Here is a 23,633-nt window from a genome sequence, read left to right on the forward strand (position 1 = left end):
GTCGGTAAAATCCTAGCTAAGGTATAATTTAAAACTGTATTATGCGGGTTCCGGAAACGCGTCATCATTGTGCGACGCGGCGTGTTGGCTCGCGAAGGACGCCAGGGAGACTACTGTCACGATCTAAAATGAATTTAAAGGTTAGGTGTTTTTTTTCCTCCCCAATTATGACTCTGTGGAATACTTGTATGTCATCGTTTTATTTATATATGTGATAAATGCAAGAAACCGTCAGGGAGTGGTTCAGCTACATTTAAGCGGCTAAGCTAGTTGGTAATACCATTAAAAAAAAGGTTTCTCAAACAAATTTGGAGTATGCCTAACAGTGTAAAGGGAAGGTCAGTTATTTGCACAGAGCCTTCTGTGTTAAGGCACGTAACACACGGAGAAGGTCTAGAATCAAGCTCCTCATATGTGAAAGGAAACCAACTGAATAAGCAAGCGCTTTGCGATAAAGGCAAGGAAAACTCCCTCTAAGGAAGTGACCTTGAACGGAACCCAGACTCAGTATGGCAGCAGTGTGAACTACAACAACAATCTAAACTAAAAGGAGGATAACTTGCTAAATGTACTTGTATCTCTACCGTGCAGCTCTCGAAGGAGTGATGGCGATGTCTTGTTTGACCCGAGCCCTGCGCTCCCTCACGGTCGCCCAGCCTGCTCTGCTGTGCTCTCAGGTCCACATCTTCTTCCACAGTAGAAGAACAAATGACGACGCTGCTTCCGATCCGATTAACCTTAATGTGCAATGTGACTGTTTGTTCACTGATAGTCTGTTTCTGTGACACTTCTCGATTGAGAACATTTTAGGTAAGAACGTCTTACCTAAAAGTGGACAGTCGCACTGCATATTAGGGTAATACCACCTTAAATCGAATCAGAGGCCGGCGAATCGGAAGCTAACTTCAGCCTCATCGCTGGCAAGTCGCTAACTAACATGCGCTTTCTCCACGCCGACAGGTTAACCGGGGAGCTCAAGTGTTACCCTCGAGTGCGTCCGGTTTAGGGCCATGCCGGAGCTTCCTCACCACAGCTGGTCTGGAACAGAACAGGACCTTATGGAAGCAGAGGGAAAAGTACACGGTCAGACCAATTGGGATGAAGAAGACAGGAGGCAGAGATCACACAGGTAAGAAGTGTATTAGGAGTATTTGGTGGGTCGTATTTGTTGCCGTTCATCAGTGTCTCATGAGGCTTATATAGAACCAAGTTCAGTACGGTCGTGTATCTTTTACTGAGCACACAAAAGTATATAAATAACGTTTGCTTCTTAAATTTTTATGTATTGAACAGGTATCTTTTAGCTAGAAATAATTTTGCGAGTTCATAACAAAGAATAGATTTTATATCGTCAAGCCTTTGAAACTTTTGATGTTGTTATAATGAATCTCACACAAAAAAAAAACAGTCCTCGGGTTTTCACCAACTCATGGGTTGAGTTGAAATGTGAGCGCTTGTGGAGTAACTGTGATCTCCTCCTACTGCTTTTGTCAGGTAAAATCCGCACGCACGGTATCGGAGGGGGCCACAAACAAAAATACCGCTGGGTCGACTTCCAGCGTCTGCGCTATGAACCAGAAAAAGAAGGACAGCCCTTTGACGAGAAGGTTATGAAAGTGCGCTATGACCCATGCAGGTGAGATGCTATACTGTATGCAACTTGTAGCATGAAACCTATTTGCCTCATCTGGCCTGCTTTTTTATTTTTTATATACAGGTCTGCTGACATTGCTCTGGTTGCCGGTGGCAACCGCAAAAGATGGCTCATTGCTACAGAGAACATGCATGAGGGAGACATCATTAAAACATCGCCAGTCATTGGACGCATGGCAGGTATAAAACATTGTTTAAAGTAACTGGATTGCGCATTCCATGATGCAACTCTCTCCACTTCACTTTTGTAGTTTGTAGGGGTGTCACAAGATTTCACGTGGGCACCAGGCCTGGGACAATAAACAATCACACAATAAACGGGAATGAACTTGGTCATGTTGCCAGCCTCAATACATTGCCATGTGCATGCATGTCTGTTTTCCTTGTCTCTCGCCTCGAGGATTCACTCTGTGCATTGGTTTCAGCACCTTGGCGCGTTCCACAGAGCAACGGCATGAACAGAGTGAGCCAGTCTTTGTCTCGGTGAGGGGAGGTGGGGCCGGTAGCATACACACAGAGCGCAGAAGAAATTAAATTAGTAGACTGCACTATTTTGTCATATTTTGATTGTATTTTTTCATTGTGCTTTTCTTAAAAGTAATGTTAAAATCCCATCTTGTCCTCGTAGACTCAACCTTGTGTATCGTCTCGTGAGCCGAGTGTCTTGTGACACCCCTAGTAGTTTGTGAATAGATTCAAACGAGTAAAGGATGAATGATTGGTTAACAGTGTCAGCCAATGAGGGTGATTCCTATCCACTCGGAGCACTTCCTGTGGGAACACTGATCAATAACCTGGAGGTACAACCTGGGAAGGGATCACAATACATTCGTGCTGCAGGTAATCTATCGAAAGTGTGTAGTTGCTGTGTCATTCTTTAATAACACCTTTTGTTTTTTTACGTTATCAGGCACAAGTGGGGTTTTACTCCGTAAAGTAAACGGAACAGCGATAGTTCAGCTCCCGTCAAAGCAGCAGGTTCAGGTGAGCTCAGGTGACACCAGATAAGCACAACGCCCTCAATAAGCTGAGAGGTAAACGTGTGTCAAACATGCACGTACAGGTATTGGAGACCTGCATGGTAACAGTGGGCCGGGTATCCAACGTGGACCACAATAAAAGGATCATCGGCAAAGCGGGGCGCAATCGCTGGCTCGGCATTCGTCCGTCGAGCGGCTTGTGGCAGAGGAAGGGAGGCTGGGCGGGACGCAAGATTAAGCCGCTGCCGCCGATGAAGAGTTACGTCAACCTGCCCTCAGTCTCCACTAACTGATCACATGCGACGCTTTGAATAAAGGAATGCTCTTTGTACAGAAGGTTACAAATTTTATTAAACACAACTGCTTGTGAGAGCATGGAAAGAAAAAAAAACAATATAAAAATCCAAAACATATTTACAACTATAGTAAAACATGCAGAGTAACCCATATTCTTTAGTGGTAAATTTAAAAATACTGTCACGTCCTTTAAAATAGGGATTGTGCAAAGACACTGGGTGGCATCTCAGGTGACAGGACCAATGAGATGGCGTGCTGGCATCTTCTCACAAAGCAGCACAGCCGCTCACTGGTCCTGCCTTGTGAAACCCCCCCCATGCTACGGCGAGATTTAGGGCAAAGCCAAACTTTTAGGTCAAATACATCAGAACACACTTGACACGAAGCCCATTTTAGTATTTTGAAAAAGCTAAATCACTTGATCATTTCCCTCACAAAACACTTCACAGCCAAAGTTCCATCATCTATGGGGGGCCAGTTGGGTCTCTTTCACACACACATAGGCACGCACGCACACAATCCTGCAAAACGGACGCATCAGAGCCAGAACAGCACATCTGTGCATTATACACAGAAAGCAGTCATGAAAGACGTTCCTGTGATTGCGTGTGCTTTCACATGGCTACACACCATCAGATGCAACGTGTGATGTCAAATACTAGCCAGACAACAGCGTCCCACCTCTGTTCCGACCCTGATACTACGTCCATCCGTGTGTTTCTACTACTGAGCTGGCAGTGTGAAAGGGGCTTCAATCTCCCAGCCAAGACAAGATAGGGATCTCTAAAAATGCAGGAGGGTGGCAGCTACAAAAATGGGAAAAAAAACAACCCCAAAACAAAACAAGTGGCATAAGGGGGAAGTAACAGATGCACTCATGCCCCACAGGGAGCTTGACGTCATCGACATAATAAACATCTCCGGGAAACAGCCTTATCACGTCTATAGGTAGTGGTTTACATTGGAAAAAGAACATACAACACGGCACACCTAAAACCAAAACTGCGTCCCCAATTTGTGTGTAAAAACCACATTTAAAAAGTGCATTACCAAGTACGGGAAATGTAGGAGAAAGCACATACATAACAAACATACTCAATTTGGCATTTCTTTTGGACAAGAAATAAGAGGTTAGCTATTTGTGCTTTCAATTTCATCCAAGGGCGATTTGCAAATCATAATACATCTTGTATTTTTTTATATACAATACTTTAAAAAACAAGCCAGCCTAACAAAGCTTTTCACTCGGGGTTGGGGGGGGGAGAGAGAAAAAAAGCCACAACACACCGAAGGCCGTTTGTCGAAAGGTTTCCTATTGCGTAAGTTGCACGTAACACTTGTTGGGGAGTACCAACGCACACAGGACACACACAAACACACACACAGGCAGTGATTTGGACATCTGGCGACTAATTTGCATTGCGCTGGGCGCTACTGTCAAAGCATGTTTGCAGTCACACCAACACTGGAGCTTCCTCAACATTATGCTTTTTCCAGACTGTATGCATCTACAGCCAACTTAATACACTGATTGTTCCATTTTCAGTAGTGCTAATACAGTGTTCCCTCGTTTATCACGGGAGATAGGTTACCAACAGTCTGCAATAAGTGAAATCCGCAAAGTAGCCAACTATATATATATATATATATATATATATATATATATATATATATATATATATATATATTTACAATTATATATGTTTTAAGGCTGTAAAACCCCTCACCATACACATTATACACTTTTCTCACATTTGTCTCTTGTTTAAACACTCTTAAAGTTCAAATTGCGTTGGAATTTTAATGACCAACCTACAAGGCTGGACACAGGAAATTATTAACTGACTCACGCGTACTTCACACCTCTGACCAGGCCTCATCGTCCTGGCGCCGTTGGCGTGTTTGTATCCTTGATAAAACATGTTGCTCCTGTCGTCGTATTTTCCCTCACATGGTTTGCTTCTGTTTCTTCTATTGTTGACAGTATTGGCGGTTAGCAAGCAGCTCACACGGTTAGTTTGGTAGCCATGACCACAACAGGAGACCACACAGAAGACAATGGTGCAGACTAGAATAGAGAGACCCCTCCCCTGTGCTAAAGCAGAGAACGACAACACTCAACTTGTCACAATGCAATTCCTCTCAAAGGGCCAGCGTTCATACGCTGTAAAAAAACAACAAAAAAAACACTTCAATTGCACTAAAAAGTCCGCAAAACAGCGAGTCCGCGAAAGGTGAACGGCGAGGGAACACTGTACTTAATTCCAAAAGGGACCCCAAATACATCATGTAGGCCGAAAGCTCTGTTGGTGGGGCCGTAAAACACACACACACACACACACACACACACTTGACTTTGGCACAACACTGCACATTTTCACCAGCCACTATTTGCAGAATAAGTAGCTCCTAGAAGGCCAAGAAACTTCACAGGTTGGGGGCGGGGGATTACAATAAATGCATATCAGGGCTTAGAAACGGCAGAAGTTAATTTGGCATTGAGCTGCTGTGAATTACCCTGTTTCTAAGTCATTGTGTAAAGTCTTCACGACTTTCAGAGAATTACATTATCGGAGTGTTTAAAAATGTGTGCCAGCTATAATCAATTCTAGCTTCTTGACAAAACGTCATGCGTGAGAAAAGAAGTCCTGTGTTGTTTTCAGTGACAATTTGGAGAAAGGAAAGGGCTGAGTAAAAAAACAAACAAACAAAAAAAAGCCAACAAAGGCTTTCTGACAAGATTCACAGCAATATTCCGAAGGACGAACACGGCCTTAAAAAAAAAAATCTCACACACGCCACTGCACATCACCATCGCACGCCTCCATCTTCTACAGGCTAACAATAAATGTAGGATTTCACAGAAATAATAACATGTTAACAAAAAAAACAAAGTGCAAACATAGCTGCCATTATCCACATGTGGCAAATTGTCAAACAGCTCCGACGACCTCAAGGCGGGTAGCACGAATCTTACAAAATAGTACTTGTTCTTTTTTGTAGTGTAAAAAAGAAAAGAAAGGAAAGCAACAGCCAAACAGCGTGAAAACCATCAGAAGGAGCAAAACATTGTGTGTGTATTGAACACATGGATGTGACCTAAGTACGATTTCCACAGGAAAACTGTTACTGCCGTGCGCCCGTTGGCTTTCCCTCGAATTCTGTGGAGCGTCTGGTGAGACAAGTGCAGAGCAGAGGAGTCGGGGGGCCTTTCCGAGGGGGCGGCTGCCGGGGTCACACGGGTTTTGTGTAACCGAAGATTCCCACCGGGAAGTGCTTGACGTGAGTTGGCCACTGGGCAGCAAGCTGGAAAAACTTGACATCGTTCCACTCCACTCCGTCGATACTGACTGGAAGAGATCAACTCCCGTGATTCAATGACGTTTTCAGAAACGTACCTGCTATAATTGGTACCGGCACCAGGGGGCAGTGTTACCTCTCAGCATCGTGTGCTGGTGCTTGGCTGTGCAGATCAACCTGCTGATTCCATCGATCACTTGGCTCTTAGAGTCCAGCTCTTTCTCCTTGGTCTTCTTGCTGAGAAAAATAACTGGAAAGAGGAGAAGCATTAGGGCAAGAATAAAGTCATATTTTCTAAGATTACAGTTGTCATGTTATGGGAATAAATTACAGAATTACATGTAAATATTACAAGAAAAAAAATCACAATGTTTACAAAAATAAAGTCATAATATTCAGAGACAATAGTAGTAATCTTACTGGAATAAAGTTGAATTTCACAGGAATAAAATCAAAATATTGCAAAAATAAAGTCACAATATTCAGAGAAAATAGCCATTTTACTTATTAATAGTGTCCTAAATTCATGCGAATCAAAGTCAAAATATTACAAAATGACTTCCAAGAATAAATTTGTGATATTATGAGAATAAAGTAATTTTACATAAATAAAGTCCTAACATTAAAAGAAGTCCAAATTTTACAAGGAAAAATGTCAATTTTACAATAAAGTCATTGCATTCAGAATATAAAACAAATATTACATTTTTTTTACAAAAATAGTCAAAATATTAAGAAAATGCAGTAATTTTACCAGAATAATGTAAATGTCAAAATATTACAAGACAGAAATGTTATTTTTTTTACACAAATAAAGCCATCGTATTCAACGAAAATAATAATACATTCAGTTGAATATATTACGAGAAAAAAAGGCAATTTTACAAAAATAGTCAGGTTAGAAAATGGTAGTAATATTACTACAATAATGTCATTTCATGAGAATAAAGTCAAAATATTACAAGAAAAAAACAACTCAACACATATTACAAGAAAATACTTCCTAATTTTACACACAAAAAGCAGGATTTTCCAAAAATATTTAATATAGAGGTACTATTCAAGAATACTTTTTTTTAAATTTGTAATTTTACAAAAATAAAGTCATAATATTCAGAGAAAAGAGTAGTAATTTTCTGAGAATAAACTCACAATTTAACTAGAATAAAGTCATAATATGAGAAAAAAGTGTAAATGACAAAAAAAGTTGGTATTATATTATTATATTATAATGTATTTGTTACTTTACAAGAATCAAGTGGTAATATTATAGTATGATGGTTTAATGGGATGTGATGTTGACTCTTTTGTTGGCTTTTTAGATATTCCTTGATTAATATATACAGGTAATATATACAAATGTGAACATTTGCTTGACATTATTCACATAATATCACACCTCCTAACTTGTCTTTTCAATGTGGCCTTAAACCTCCTTTAGAAGACATCTGTGAAAACCCAAAACGTTGTCATCATGCAGCACGACTACTGTTTGGAACCAACGCCCCCCCTTCATGTACCTTTCTTGTTCTTCTCCTTGGTGACCACGGTCATGGCCATACTGGGCGGAGGGGTGAGCTCCCCTCCGCATGGCAGGCGGCTGACTTGGAGGGAGCGGAAGTTACTCTTCAGAGTGTTCTTCAGTCCCACGTCTCGCTTCTCTCCCTCTTTCTTCTTCTCTGGTCCTTGCCATGTCCAGTAGTCCACCTGCAGGCCCATCACTTCACTGCCAGAACACGGAGAACTGCAAAAACAACAGAAAAAAGCAAACTTTGACTACCTGCTCACACAACAGGAGAATCTACAGTCCATCACTTTATTGTGTTGTGTCTTACCCAGCTCCAGAAAGGGCAGTGGACACAGACGGTGACTGTGGAGGCGTTCCCCCAATCTCCTTCCCATACGGACCGGCCGACGGGGGTGTGGGGGAGGCCAAGATGCTTGTGTTGCCCCCCATTGCATCATCAGAATCCACTGTGAATATGACAGATGAGCTTACCCATCGTAGAAGCTTATCTTTCATCAGGTCATTGTGAAACGTCAGCTGTGTTGCCCCCCTTCATTGTCCAATCAGTTACTTTCCAACTCTTTCTGGTTACTTGTGAGCAAGATGCTACTTGAAATATTATGGATGTGTGGGGCACATGCCAATGAAGTAGCTACGAGCGAATTTAGATATACGATCCCTTGCTACATCACAGTTTGAACATCGCACACTCACTCCATGATAGCTGTTTCGTGGTTGCATACGCCCTATTATCAGCAAAAAAACATGCATATATAAGCAAATTGTACTTATTCTTGGCCTAAATTAACCATTTGCTGGCATAAAAATGACTAAATGAACTAAAATACAAATACAAGTCAGAAGAAGCATTGCAATTGTGAATGTAGTACCCTACATTAGCCACTGGGGGCCAGCAATTCTTCAGTGAGACAAGCATCAGATGCCTGAACAGGCATTTATTGCAGGTTTGAATGATCTCAAAACAGGCACAATAATGACATAATAATCATAACAACAACAACACGGGCTACATAATCCATGACAAACTAAAACTCAACTCTGAACCTCCGACGTCACTTCCTGTCCTCTACACATCAGTCCACCCGCCGATAAGGTTCCCAAGGGAACGCATTTACTGTACACACACGAGTAGGAGTTTTATTTACATGTACGTCTTGTTTACTCTTATTGTGTCTACTATATTGGGTAATGGAGTGTAAAGCCATTAAAAGCCCCCATTCCAATACATTGATGAGACAATAGCCACCGCGGAAGTGCGCTGTCCAAAAAGAAAAGGAACGACTGATGTGTTACCTTATTTATGTCTAATATGTCTCATTTTCTCTGATTTGTTTGACTATATTGGGTAATACAATTGTAAAGGTGACTATAGGGTGGTAGTGGGCTCTAATAATGTTAAAAACTGTATAAGATATTAAATAAGTTTTCTATTTCAGAACTATGAACATTTTCCATTTATTAATATTGAATCCTACTTGAAAGTGAGGTATCACAGTGTGCATGTTAACAAAAAACGCCTTACCTGAGGTTGACAGGCTTTGCTCCACAATCCCGACTTTCACAACCTGCAAGTGCAGCAAATATTTTCACTGGTGATTTCTAACAAAAGCAGAATTATCTGAATTGGCCGGCATTTTTATTGAAAGAAAATCCCTACCCCAATAAATGGCACAAATTTCTGACAGGAGTCCTCGTCCGGGCTGTGAGGGGAGAGAATGAAGAGGATGTTAGCGAGGCGAGGCGGTTTGGAACCCTGCAACACTACTCAATGATCCTGGGGGGAAGATGGCACCATGCCCCATCGCAGCAGAAATGGCACATGACTGGCTTTGGGGGGTGAAATGAGATCACCTTGGGGGTTTATGAGATGAATGAGTGGACCGCTCCTTACAACCAAAGTTTCCTAGGAGGGTTGTTCTTGTGTGGACCTCTGTGGCTACGTTCCATTCAGTTCTACTTATGACTCAATCACAAACTTCTTGGACAAGCTCTTCAAACAACACATGCAATTATAACAGACTTTATGGTAAGCAATGGTCAGAACAAGCACAAATGACTACTACTGTATTCTGTTCCATCACAGTACCCACAAACTGAACCATCAAATACTCAATGGGGAACATCTCAATCCCCTGGATGCTTGCAATCTTTACACACTTGGGTTTGTGACAATACACTCTGGAATAAACAGCTGTATGAAAAGAGTATAAGGACACAAAGCCATACACCAGGGGTCTCAACCTCACGGCCCGCGGTCATATAGCGCCCCCACTTTTGACATCAAAGATTAGTGTGGCCCGTGCACCTTGGCTGGTTTCTATTTGTATACTGTGGCGATATTCTATCCCACAGGATGGTCAGAGGCGCTGTAGCTTTTAGCTTACGCAAACACTGAACTTGTAGTGAGCTTGTCACACAGTGAAATGAACAGGGGGTCATGCGGCATAACACCAACTACAATCACGGTGCAAACACAAAAATGTCAGCACCTAGCAGCAGACTGTTACACCCACGGTGTAAGAGGGAGAGGTTCCGCAGGTCCTTCATACCGACCGCTATCAGGCTCTACAACACCTGAACCATTTTGTATTCACTATGTCACTATCCATTCTTTACTTGTTGCTTGCTGCTGTAACAAATGAATTTCCCTGCTGTGGGATTAATAAAGTACTACTACTACTACTACCACATGTAACAGGTAAGTAAACACACACAAGACAACTACATCTACTGTGGCGGAAAAATAAACAACTCCCTTAACTCAAAACACGTAACTTCTGCAACTTTTTACAAAACAAGCGCCACAAGGAATGCTTTTTTTTTAGTAACCTTCACTACTAGTAGTAGTTACCCTGTGTATGTGTTATCTACCTGTTGTTAAGTTGTCCTGTGATGGTTATACAGTAATCCCTCGTTTATCGCAGTTAATTGGCTCCAGAACCAACCGTGAAGTGAATTTCCGTGAAGTAGGGTTCCTTATCAATAAACAGAATATTTTCATAGTTAGAGCATAGAAAACCTGTTTACGACCTTTTAAATATGGCTTTTAACACTATCGCAGTCATCTACACCTGAACTAACACGCTTATAGTCACCTTTATTATTACCCAATATCGTACACATAAAATGAGAAAATAAGCCATTTAAGACAGAGATTAGACTCGTGCGTGTGTGTGTTGCTGTACATGTGTTCCAGTGCTAGGGGGCGCACAGGAAGTGATGTCAGGGGTTCAGAGTTGAGTTTCAGCTTGGCAAAAGTAGCTCGTGTTGTGCCTGTTGTGAGATCACTCAAACCTGCAATAAAAGTTCCTCCAATCGAGTCTGGTGCTTGTGTGTCTCACGGAACATTACAGTAACATCAGTGACACCGAGTGACCAGTGTAGAAAACTACATATCATCACAGCGTCTTTGAATGCATCTTCTGAATGCATTACGTTTGTATTTGAATTAATTTAGCCATCTTTATGCTTGAAAATGCTTAATTTGTGCAAAAAAAACGTAAAATTGACTGAAATATGCATTTTTTTTAACTAATAATAGGCCGTATTGTGTTTCATACATATGTTGTTTCCTCCAGCAAGATTTATTCTTTTTTTTTTTTTAACTGTGATAGAGTGAAGCCGCAAAGCGTCGAGGGATTATGCAGTGTTATCTCTTTTAAAGTGAGTAATGACGTCCTGCCGTTTCCCATTTGTTGACAAGTTCTGTTTTAGCTGCTGAACGCCTCTGACCATCTTTGACCACCAAAGAGTGCGGCTGCAGCACTACAGTTTTATATTTATGATCTATATTTATCATCACAAATGGCCTAATCATAGCTCAGGCTCATGATAGCTTTCGGTGGCCTTTGTTGACATGTTTGTCACTTAGTTGAAACGTGATTCCGGAGTGACTACTTGATGCAGCCTAACCTCACCCAAAGGCTACCTCCAGCAGCCCCCAGGTAAGTTGAGTTTCAGACCCCTCCCTGCATTACACCTACAGGAAGTGAAAATGGAACAGAACGTGGAGATGGTCCACTGTTTGCAGGTATACCAACTTCCACGCTTCTGGAAAGACCTAATACAAGAATTTGGAGTGTGTACCAAGTGTTTTGTCCCATTAGTGTACCTTTTTCACGCTGACTGAGTCAGTATATGGGGTCATTTCAAGGTTGTTAGGCAAATCGTCACGGCAACAGCACGCAGGACACGGTTAAGTCACACAAAACCCATACTGGTCGTGCAGAGTGACGGTGAGCATCAAAATGGGAAAAGGAGTGTTAGACACAGCAGATGGCGGTGAGGAGAATAAAAAAGGGAAAAACCAAGAGTTAAATTAGATACCTGATGTAAAAATCAAAATACAAACTTCTTTTCCTTGAATGCAAATAAAAAAAATGGGAAAAGGGGGAAGAAGGAATGCAAACAGTGTTAAACTGTGTTGTATTTGGTACCTTCTGACTAACAAGGAAGGCACTCTTCACATAGAGGGCAGCAGAAAATGACATGCAAATGCATTGACTGGGCTGTTCGCCGTAATTCATTATCAGAAGCCTTTGTTACAACTTTGATTGGAAGTGAACATGCGGATGTCTCTGCAATGAAATACACTAATTGCTGAATTTCAGAAGACAATACAGCAACTCTGACGTGTGTGTTAATCCATGACTGATGCAGTGTTTGCATGCAGCGCACTTCAATCTTTAATCAGCTACACCTGCACAGTCTAATGAGATCCAATACCAGAGATGTATCAAATGTTCTGCCTTTATAAAGACAATAACACTGTCAGAGAGGTATTCATTCCACAGTACTGTCCAGTGATCCCTCACCACTCCGCGTTTTGAATTTCACAGCTTCACTCTATTACAGGTTTTCAAAAATATATTAATTGATAAATCATACTGTTTTGTGGTTGAGTACAGTCTATTATTAGTCAAAAATATGCATATCTAAGCAAATTTTACTTTTTTTTTTACGATTAAGCATTTTCGAATGAACTAAAATACAAATACAAGGCATTCAGAAGTCACATTCATGGACGTTGTCGGGATATGTAGTATTCTACACTGGTCACTAGGTGTCAGTAATGTTACTGTAATGTTCGGTGAGACACCAGAGCACCAAGCTTGACCGCTGGAAAAACATGCTTTTATTGCACTTCCTGTCTGCTCCCCACTCAGCTCCCCTAACACTTGAACACATGAACAGCAACACACAAGAGCAAAAATCTTGATGTCTTAAATGGCTTTATTTTCTCTTCTTTTCTCATATCTACTACACTGGGTAACACAAGTGTAAAGTTGTTCTATAGGGGCGTTCTTTCACATCTAGAGGACTCTAATTTTAAAAACTGTATTTAAAAGGTTCTAAACAGGTTTTCGATGTTCTAACTACCAAAATATTTAATTTATAAGGATCCTACTTTGCAGAAATTCACTTATCACTGACGGTTCTACAACCAACTGTGATAAACTAAGGATTACTATGATTATTATTATACCCACTATTGTCTTAATAAAGGCAGAAGACCACTCCATCTCTTGCATTGGATTACATGACATTGTGCAGGTGTAGGTAATGCGTAGTTTCCAGTGACAATGGTGGACTAATATTAACTGAGAGGATTAAAAAGCATTATTTATCATTCAGTTTGGAACTCAATCAGACGCATACATGCTTAGTTCACAAACACCCACAGAAACGTACATGCATGTCCACAAACAATACAAAAGAATGCAACAGTCTGACTTTACCTCTTCTGTTTGTAAGTGAGCATGGCTTCAGAGATGGGAAACTGGTGGGACACATTAGCACCAGCCAGATATTGAACAACACGGCCTGCTACATCAATGTTATCTGCAGGGAGCAAAGAAAAAACTGTGGTAAATAATGTGTTACACTCAGAAAGACTATGATTGATTTTCTAACCGCTAAACAAACATTCTTTATGATAGCTTGTCATTTCATTTACTGGCTGCAGGTGCCGGGGCGTGGGGGTGAGGGGAATCCCACAAACATATGATGTCATAATGAGGTAACTAAGCAAAGCATTTGGTTTCAATTTTACAAGCCTTCCTATTCAACATTTGAGTTCACTGTTGAGCCTGTTAATCTTCTTATGTAGCCCTAGAGAGTGAACAGGGTGGAGTAGATGTGCCGTGAAGCAGAAACAGTCCCTCCGCCAAAGCAGGCTGTGGCTATCTTCCGCAGATGGGGAAAAAAAATCTTTCCATCCTTCAGGCCCTGACCCGTGCTGTAACCCCCATTTCTTTCCTTTTGACACACTGGTGCGCTGTGCAGCCAGATACCAAAACGGCAGGCAGACCGTGAGTTGTGTCCTACCTGAGGCGGGCCGTTCCGTCCTGCAGAACAGCTCCCTCCACGCTGTGTCCATAAAGATGCTGTTAAACTTGCTGTCAAACGTGGCCACGTACTTAGCCAGAGGATGAGAGCCTGCTTGAGAATTGCCAAGAAAAATGTTGAAATATGTTGCTCACTAGAAGATGATGCATGTAATAATGATTACTTACCAATAGGGATGACCAGGAAGCGTATGTAACTGAGCCAGTCAGGTGTCTTGTTTGCTAGTTGTTCCACAAAGAACCTCAGGATGGTGCTGAGGTAACTCTGGTCACCTGCTACCGCCACTTTCATTGTGGGCGGAGTCTGTGCATTGCAGTTACAACTGCAAGGGACGGAAAAAAGGGAACATTGAGGCCGTATAAAAAACTATTTTGTTAGGGTTTGCCTTGGTTCAAAACAGTATTTTTTTATGCTTCTACAAAACATTGCAATAATTTGCCTTTCAGAAAACAAACCTGTATTTTTTTGGCAGGCTTATGTCACCACAAAAATACTCTCAGCAACAATTCAAAGCAAAGTCATTACATGGCATGAGATGTTCATATTTTTTTTGCAAAGGTAAATTACAAGGTTATTAATTGTATGGTGAAGCGCTGTCATTGTTCTCACGCTGAATAGCGGCTCATTTATGGCGAAAAGAACTACAGTTCCCATGATGCTTACAGTGCAGAGTCAGGAAGTAGTGATTTGGAGTAGTGAAGTGGACGCTAATAGCACGTTTTGAAGTCTTTTGCAGCAATTGTGTTTTGATCTGACAAATGTTAAGTTTGATCAAGAGTAGAATTACTACAGCTTCTGCTTGGACTGTTTGACTGTAAGCGTCTCACTGGAGCTAACGAGTGACGCTGGGAAAACCAAGTGTGGGTAGGAGCGCAACATTTAAAGTGTGTCTTTCGGTGTAAATTTCCCATGTAACGTGGGCACCTGCAGCTTATAGACAAGTGCGGCCCTTATATGTACATATATTTTTTTCTCTTTAAATTTGGTGGGTGTGGCTTATGTTCAGGTGCGCTCAATAGTCCAGAATTTACAGTAACTACAAAAAATACATTTTTAGAGTGTAACCTTGGTTAAATGACACGAGTCCATACTTTTTGACTGGTACTGTGATCATGTTCAAACATTGTAGTTACAATATTTGAAGGTGAACAACACAACTCCATATTACTGTCCGTGTCACGGCCCTAGAGTGAACAACTTGACCCATAAACAAAAAAACTCACAATCTCTGGATCCGAGTGACAATGGTGTTGAAGGCGGCCTGGACATCTGCAGCTGAGCAGGTGGACACGATGGGCTGGGCCTGTTCATGAAGCAGCTCAGCAACGTACTGCAGGGAAACATAGAAAAGAAAACAACTTAAGTCAATCTCCTTTTGAAGGTAAGAAAAAACACCTGCTGGCATGTATTCATCCCAAACGCATACCTGTCCTTGCCACTCCATGGTGTTGATGAGGATGATGCTCTCTGGCAAGCGCTCGTCAGAGATGAGGATCTGGTTCAGTTGGTCATACACGGACTTCCTGGGAACCTTTTGGACACATGAGTGAAGATCATGGACTTAGAAAAAACAGCATCTCACCACTGGAAGCTGATATTGAGTTTTTTACCTGTGCTATGAGTCGCGACTCTGGGGAGCACTCGCTATCTATGCTGCTGGTCCGGTCACTTTGGGCCTTGGAATTCTGCCTGTCTTTCATGGAGGTGCTGCGCGGACGCCTCTGCAGCTTGTTCTCCATTTTACTGAAAAGAAAAAGTTGAACAAGAAGATATATCTTATGCATACAATAGCCTTGCTGTGAATTTAGAAGGATGTTGCATGCACAAATCCAGATGTAGTGCTCGGCAGTGTACCTCGGGGACATGTGGTTTTGGGACTCTGTCTTGCAAAGCTTGCCAACAGTGCTCGTCATCCGTTCAGTGTTGACATCCCAGTTGCTCACCTCCCCTAGCCCTGGCCCGCTGTCATTGGTCTCTGGCTCCTGAGACAAACAGCAAGAAAGCAACAATGAGCCAAAGGGAACCGATGTTCATCACGGGTTCATCACAACCAGCCCCGGTTACTGTTCTGTATCTCGTGATGCATCTGTAGCCAGCATTTGAGAAGGAACAAGTTGCGGAAAGGAGGTGGGGCAGAAGGATGTGGTCTAGGCAATGAGAAAATGAGAAAAACTGCTGTATTTCAAATGTATTTAAGGAGGGTTAGTGGAGCAAAGCAGAGGGATGGCTACAATCACTCAGAGGGAAAGTCAAGGAGACACAAACACAAACATCCCTCAATAAATCCTCATTTGTCAAGTTGTTTGTGCCCAGTCTTCTGATTGAGGTTTGTTTTTGTTTTTTTACCATTAATTTTATTACTTTTACTTTACGAAAGACTCGCAACATTACATATTCTTATGTACTCATAGTCAGTAAACCATACTGTAGTGCTGTAAACAGTAAGTGAAAGCCATAGTATTCCATATAATATTCATATTTTTAAACTATTAATGTTACTGCTGAGACAATTGCAAGTATAAAATGCAGTGTCAATGGCTAGAGCTAACAATGTCTAAAAAGAAAACACCGCTAGCCCTACCAGTGTCTCAAGTATTCAGCAAGAACTAAGTCAGATAAGACAATAGGTGTGCATGACATAATGTGTTATTACACAACATTGTTATTAGAATTTTTGACCAGTCTTCTTCTGGGAAAGCAGGATTCCCATTTTGGTTTTAGATTGACTTGACATGGCATGGTCGAAGATGACCACAATGTTGCCCACCAGGCATTCTCCAATTGTTTAGGATATGTGTATGTACCCTAAAACAAAGGTCATTTCAAATGAAACGGAACTGTCTGAGACAATCTCTCAAGAAAAACATAATTTTGAATGATAGTAGAAGAAATAGATCTGTTTTTGGTCCATGTTGAGATCTCAAATATTGTTACACAAAATTTGAACGTAATCCAAAATAAAATATGACAGACAATGACAGACAGTACATTTTTATTGTCAATTTTGCGAGCAGCATGAATATCTTTCTGTCAGCAATAAACTTAACCAAACAACAAAATGTAATCCTATATTTGTTGTATTAACTGACTGAATTAATCACTTCTGACAGTGGATCCATGCCTGCCCTTGCATACCCCCACCCTTCTTAGTTTCTTCCCGGCAAACCCTAACACCCACGGGAGGGAACGGGCACTCCAGTTTCAAGGTTGAGGGGGTGAAATGCTCAAGGGACATTTAGGCAAAGTAAGCGCTGTACTAAAAACATACCCCAATGGTTGTGTCTTTGACGCTGTCCTCTTGATAGCAAGCCCCTTGCACTTTACATCTGTCCACAGTGAGAAAGTCTCCACTCTGAGGGGTAAAGACACTCACTCAGAATTTGACAGTGCAAATTGTGGAGTTCACTTTAGTGATGAACGGAAATGCACACAACATTAGCTGTACACAGTGGAGCTCAGTGACACCGGAAGAGCGTCAATCCAGAAATAGCACTGGAAGCCTGTATGCTAGGGGTGGCACGATGTATCAATATCGTGATGTATTGTATCGCCAGCTGTCACAGTACGGCAGAAGTGGGAGCAAGTCAGTCTCAAGTAATTCTCAAGTCTTTAATCTCAAGTCTCGAGGCAAATTTCAAGACATCCAAGTCCCAAGTTTCAAGTCAAAGCATGACAGGTGGAGTCCAGTCCAAAGTCCATCCTTCAATCCATTTTCTACGCCGCTTAACCTCACCAGGGTCGCGGGGGTATGCTGGAGCCTATCCCAGCTGACTTCGGGCAAGAGGCGGAGTACACCCTGGACTGGTCGCCAGCCAACCCGCAGCCAGTTTCGAAGTCATAGGCTTGAAATTGACCTTACAATTCACAAGCACAGTGTCTCCCAAATAAAATGCCATTTAAACAATGTAGCAATCTATTCAATTTGGAAAAATAGAATGAATGCATTTAGAATTTGTATTTGTTAAAATAGACTTAGACGAGTGTGACAGAAAAAGAGTGCTGACATAGCATTCAGGATTTAGTCAGTGCACAAAAATGGAATCCACACATTCGCTGGTTGTTCTTAAACCTGATTGGAGGTTAACAGGTGGATTCAATGATGAATATTCTGTGGGAAAATGGGTTGTCTTGCTGGAAATGACATAATAACAACCACATAAGTACAACACTTTGAATGGGGACACATTTAATCGATACATTCACTGAAAATCTCACATATTTTCAAGTCATCAGACTAAAATCTGAGGCAAGTCCCGAGTCATCAAAGGCGGGAGAAAGTCAGTGTTTTGCAAGTCTTGAGTCTTTAATTGCAAGTCTTGAGTCAAGTCTCAAGTACGGGCGTGCAGGTCCAAGTCCAGTCTCGAGTCAAAACAAGACAAAACAAGTCAATCCGAAGTCATAGGCTTGAAATGCTCAAGTCCTTTCGAGTCAGAAGCAATGTTTAGTGTTTACCAAATAAAATGCCATTTTTAATTTCTGTTTCACTCACGGTTTTCCAAAAATATATTATCACGCTGAATTGAATATGGCCTATTATTAATATGCATATTTAAGCAAATATAATGTATTTTTTGCCTATATTAAGCATTTTGAAACATAAAAATGACTACATGCACTAAAATACTAATATAAGGCATATAAAGACGCATTCAATGACGATGAAATGTAGTATTCTACACTAGGTGTCGTAACGTAATGTTTGGTGAGACACACAAGGACCAGACTGGATGAAAATAACCCAACATGAATGTATTTTTTCATTTAATACACCATACATGTTTTACGCTACATCCTATTAAACGATGATACTTCCGGTTTATGAAAACATGGAGCAGCACTTGATATCATGAAACAGAGCTTATTTTCAACCTAAGTCAAAAGACTAAAGTCCAAGTCAAGTCCCGAGTCAGTGATGTCTAAGTCCAACTCGAGTTGCAATTCTATGATGATACTGTCAACTCGATTCTGACTCGATTCCATGTCACGAGTCCACACCTCTGCGGGTCATTGATGTCAAAGTCCAAGTCGAGTTGCAAGTTGCCACTGAACACCTTTGGTTTAAACCAGGGGTGTCCAAACTTTTTCCACCGACGGCCGCATACTGAAAAATTAAAAGGATGTGGGGGAGTCTTACATTTTTAGAAACCAACCCATGGAGATACAGTATGCAGAGATGTTTTTTATATTAAAAAAAAAAAAACAGCCTGCATCTCCGCTTTCTGTTACCGGTGACAAAGCGTATTATTGGTCTGAACTTTTTCCTTTTACATTCCACTTTACACATACTTCACCTTTCTTTATATACCTTTTATCTTGTAATATTCTGACTTCATTCTCAAAATATTTTCATCTTTATGTTCTTTTTCCTCTTAATAGATTATGCCTCTATTCCCCTAATATTTTGTCTTTACTCTCGTAAAAAAATTACTGATTGCTGTTGGTTTTATTTTTAGTTTCTTGTTTAATTTATATCGGATGTATTTTAGAATGTGCCGTGTGCCTGGTTTAAACATTTTCAAACGTGAAATGTCCACGTACGACTCATTGTGACGAAAGAGAAAAGAGTCAACATTTGCACTGCTAAACCTGCTAAAAAAGCATCGTTTGTGTCGAGTTTCGACGTCAATGAAATCATGCACCTATCGTAAGAGAAAGGTGTAAAACTAACATTTGTGTTTCCATTTTCCACCTACAGTATATGGACATGTGTTACGTAGCTGATTTTCTTTTAATATCAAGTATCGATCAACGCTGTACAGTATTGTGTTACTGTTGACAAAATATTACGAAAATATAGTAGCAGAACTTACTCTGCTATCCCCACCCTACTGTATACATTGCACCCAATCTAACAGCTAATATGTAATCAACTAACAAAGACACACTAATGTACTCCAGCTTACTTGATGGAGTGTTTAAGTACATCTTGTATACTATGACAGCAAACATTTAGCATTGTGTGCAGTAAATGGTCGACTGATACATCCTGGAATGTTCTGGGTTCTTTTGTACAAGCTAAAATGGATTCCAATATATTTATAAACAGCCCACCCTCACCCTCCCTCTCTCAAAGTCAGACACAACATGTCTCTCTCTCCCTCTTCCTCAGCCCTTTTTGTTTCCAACAGGTCATAAATCTGACAGTAGGAGTTCAGAGAATGCTTCATCCCATCTTCTCTCTGAGCATGGGAGCATATTTGTGTGTGTGTGTGTGTGTGTGTTGATGATGGTGTAGAGGTCATATGGCGTCAGTCTCTATATATACTAGAGGGGCAAATAGGGTAAGGACAGTAAGCCCCATCATACCCAGCGGCAGTGGGGGCTGCCGGGCAGACCTCCCCCATTCCCTGAATTTTTAGCATGGTTCTTGGGAATCCCTTGACCGGTGGAGGCTACAGGGCTGCGAGGCATTTACACACTGCCAGGGGGCATTGACTTTACATAACACTGTTTACCAATGTGATCCTATCCAGCACCAGCAGGAGGAAGAACTTTATGGCTAAACAGCAGGACTGAGACAAACCAGAGCAGTTTGCTATTACTATAATAATGAAGTGCCTGGTGATCAACTTACAGTATATGACATGTCCTTCTGTTGACTTCTTTGGCTGTGTAGGCTTCCGATCTCTGTTTGGGAGCTGGAGTGAGACATTCCCTCAAAAAATGGCCTGGAAACCAAAAGATTAGAACTTCAGTATCATAAAAACAGTTTTATCTTAACTAGGGAGGGGAATCATAATGAATAGCAAATCCATTGATAAAGTAATAAGGGCAAAACAGGCTTCACATCTTGGCTGTAACCAGCGGTGGCACTGTTACGTATTACTCAACTAAAAGGAACATCAGATTAACATCGTTGATGTCAACGATGATAACAAAAATATAAACACTATCGTTTTTGGTCTCATTTTTCACGAGCTTGTTCACAAATCTGTATTAGTGAGCATTCATAACATATAATCCATCCACCTCAGAGGTGTGGCATATCACAATGCTGATTAGACAGCATGATTTATTGCACAGGCAAGCATTAGGTTGGCCACAATAAAAGGCCACTCCGAAGTGCACTCTATTTGGAAGGTCTGCGGGGTTGGAAAAAGAGTTCTTGCAAGGCCAGCATACACGCTGTCTCATCAGCATCCTGTTATGTCACCTGTGAGGTGGATGAATTATGAATGCTCACTAACAACACAGATTTAGACAGACTTGTGAACATTTGAGAGGGCCTTTTATGTACATAAAAAAAAGCTTTACATCATCATCGTTCAGCTGCTGAAAAACAGGACCAAAAATAAAAGTGTTGCATTTACATTTTTGTTGACTGTAATATACTTAATATGACAGTGGCAGGATAACTTTCAGAGTGATTTTTGCCATCCGGCGATTGCAACCCTGCACACTAATGGAAAGTATATGAGTATGTTAGCTAAGTATGCGCATCAGCATTACTTCAGCTGTGTTTACATTTGCTGGACTGACGGTCTCTCGACAGCGTTCATGTTGATATGCTCATATTCCTCTCCAAGAACCATTAAGCATGTTATTTTCTTATGGGTCATGTACATTCAATGTGAGTACTGTAGGTTTAGCTGGGCCTCAAGCTTGACTTGAGTTCCCTTGTCTTCCTACCCTGTGTCGTATGTGTATATGTATAGTATGTATGTATACGTATAGCACAATACAGTAATCACTTGCCACTTTACACTTCAAATTGTGCGGTTTTTCAAAAATATATTCATAAATCATGTTGTTTCATGGTTGAATACCACCTATTAGTAAAAAAAAAAAAAAAAAAAAAAAGAAGAAGAAGAAAAGCATATTTAAACAAATGTTACATATTTTTTGCCTAAATTAAGCATTTTTAAGCATAAAAATGACTTAATGAAAGACATTGATCAAATGCAGTATTCTACCCTGGTCTCTACAGTAGTTCTCAGTAGTGTTTCTGTAATGTGCTGCAACAACAGGCTTTTATTGCAGGTTTGAATTCTCACAATAGGCACAATATTCCTTATAAAAATCCCGAATAATAACAGGAGCTACTTTCACGCCTGTTATCCAAGCTCAAACTCAACTCTGAACCTGACGTCACTTCCTGTCTGCCTCTCTTTCAGCTGCCGTAGGAAACACACTTAGAGCAATGCGCATGAGCATGAGTCCTTTTTCTGTCTTAAATGGCCTATTTACTCTTATTTTGTCTACTATATTAGGTAATACAAGTGTAAAAGTGACTATACGGGTGTTATTGCACGTCTAGAGGGCTCTAATGATGTTAAAAAACGTATTTAGTAGATTATAAACAGGTTTTCTATGATCTACAAAAATATTCAATTTATAAATAAGGAATCCGATTTCGCAGAAATGTACTAATCAAGGTCGGGTGTGGAACCAATTAACTGCAATAAACAGGGGATAGCCATACAGAAATAATGTTTTGGCCCAAACTCACATGTCAAATTGATTTTCCAGTCAATCCAAGAAATTGACTCAAATGCCCATTCCTCCACACACACACACACACACACACACACACACACACACACACACACACACACACACACACACACACACACACACTTTTTTTCTTTGTCCTGTTCAACATATATAAAACACATGTACTTGGGGAAGGAGACAATCCAGGGAAATTAATAGAGGTTTTGAAGAAGCAGCATTGTGCAAACATACTTAAGCTTAGGCTTGGGTGTGCTCAAGACGCTCTCATTGTCTTCCATCTCCGGTCCGCTGTCACTCTGGTTATACACCTCTAGACTGTCATAGAGTAAGTCCAGATCCTCCTCTACTTCCTGGGTCTGGTCTACTGGGTCAGAATCCAGGACCTGCCACAAAAGGATAGAACCATGGTCTTCACGTCAGTAAGCTTGTAAAGATGGATTAAAAAAAGGGGGGGAAGGGACTGATTGACTGGTGCTGCACATCCTCTAATCACTTGCACAGATGTGCTGATGGGATAAATAATGAATGAAAATGATGAATACTGAATGCTATACAACTATAAATACACCTATAACTCTGTCCCAAGCCAACCAATCAGAATCTAAAAGTGCTAAAAGAGACCAGCTGGGTTGAACTTTGATCTGGTGGCTGCACAGTGGGGATGTATACTACAGGAAGAGCACACACAGAGCACACTGGCTTTTCGACTAATCGGGTGATTAATGCCACTCCCTAAGTGCAGGAGCTGTCAGGGAGCAGATAAACACAGTCTGTCCCTTCTCCACGTCGTGGCTATGTATTTATAGAGCAGCGGCTGTGCACACTGCCCAGCCACAAGGAAAGGATTAGTGACAAGGAACGTGATAAAAGATCATCAGGCTAGCTGAGGCATGTAGAGGCGTTCACTGAAGCAAAACTCACAACGCTGTCTCGCGCACACAGCTCATGACACAAAAGCCCTCAGAACGACGCTAGTGGCTTTAATTAATATAAACAGGGACTGATCGTCCCACCACGTTGGCCAGAGTCCGACTTGATCATCAATGAACTGTGATGGCTCTCATAATCATGTC

General features: G+C 41.2%; 2 protein-coding genes across 7 annotated transcripts in view; one reads left to right on the top strand and one right to left on the bottom strand.

Moving 5' to 3' along the window:
• Positions 1 to 51: 51 nt before the first annotated feature.
• Positions 52 to 3,103, top strand: mrpl2 (mitochondrial ribosomal protein L2). The gene is made up of 8 exons (XM_054797905.1): positions 52 to 140; positions 592 to 677; positions 961 to 1,129; positions 1,495 to 1,636; positions 1,718 to 1,833; positions 2,383 to 2,493; positions 2,564 to 2,637; positions 2,717 to 3,103. The coding sequence occupies exons 2-8, from the start codon at positions 606 to 608 to the stop codon at positions 2,924 to 2,926; spliced, it is 894 nt and encodes a 297-aa protein (XP_054653880.1). The 5' UTR covers positions 52 to 140; positions 592 to 605; the 3' UTR covers positions 2,927 to 3,103.
• The window catches only part of zmp:0000000755 (phosphofurin acidic cluster sorting protein 2), a 55,480-nt gene continuing 34,778 nt past the window's right edge, over positions 2,932 to 23,633 (bottom strand). For 2 of the 6 annotated variants that reach the window (XM_054797894.1, XM_054797900.1), the window contains exons 9-25: positions 22,792 to 22,943; positions 20,681 to 20,774; positions 17,375 to 17,458; positions 15,961 to 16,088; positions 15,717 to 15,849; positions 15,533 to 15,637; positions 15,330 to 15,436; positions 14,274 to 14,428; positions 14,086 to 14,199; positions 13,497 to 13,599; positions 12,085 to 12,117; positions 9,416 to 9,458; positions 9,281 to 9,323; positions 8,066 to 8,204; positions 7,751 to 7,974; positions 6,367 to 6,480; positions 2,932 to 6,280 (exon numbers count right to left, since the gene is read on the bottom strand). In XM_054797894.1, coding sequence (XP_054653869.1) covers positions 6,165 to 6,280; positions 6,367 to 6,480; positions 7,751 to 7,974; positions 8,066 to 8,204; positions 9,281 to 9,323; positions 9,416 to 9,458; positions 12,085 to 12,117; positions 13,497 to 13,599; positions 14,086 to 14,199; positions 14,274 to 14,428; positions 15,330 to 15,436; positions 15,533 to 15,637; positions 15,717 to 15,849; positions 15,961 to 16,088; positions 17,375 to 17,458; positions 20,681 to 20,774; positions 22,792 to 22,943 — 1,887 coding nt within the window. In that variant the 3' untranslated portion in view covers positions 2,932 to 6,164. The remainder of the gene's footprint in view (positions 6,281 to 6,366; positions 6,481 to 7,750; positions 7,975 to 8,065; positions 8,205 to 9,280; positions 9,324 to 9,415; positions 9,459 to 12,084; positions 12,118 to 13,496; positions 13,600 to 14,085; positions 14,200 to 14,273; positions 14,429 to 15,329; positions 15,437 to 15,532; positions 15,638 to 15,716; positions 15,850 to 15,960; positions 16,089 to 17,374; positions 17,459 to 20,680; positions 20,775 to 22,791; positions 22,944 to 23,633) is intronic. The other 4 variants (XM_054797895.1, XM_054797899.1, XM_054797896.1 and 1 more) reach the window with 4 other exon arrangements.

The sequence above is a fragment of the Dunckerocampus dactyliophorus genome, chromosome 14 (genome assembly GCF_027744805.1).
Source record: "Dunckerocampus dactyliophorus isolate RoL2022-P2 chromosome 14, RoL_Ddac_1.1, whole genome shotgun sequence".
In the NCBI taxonomy this organism is placed as follows: Eukaryota; Metazoa; Chordata; class Actinopteri; order Syngnathiformes; family Syngnathidae; genus Dunckerocampus; species Dunckerocampus dactyliophorus.

Bases quoted from the DNA above. Each gene is read 5' to 3' on its own strand.
- mrpl2 (XM_054797905.1), top strand. From the start codon at position 606: ATGGCGATGTCTTGTTTGACCCGAGCCCTGCGCTCCCTCACGGTCGCC. The intron at 1,130-1,494 runs GTAAGAAGTGTA...TGCTTTTGTCAG, and splicing joins AGGAGGCAGAGATCACACAG to GTAAAATCCGCACGCACGGT. The intron at 1,637-1,717 runs GTGAGATGCTAT...TTTTATATACAG, and splicing joins GTGCGCTATGACCCATGCAG to GTCTGCTGACATTGCTCTGG.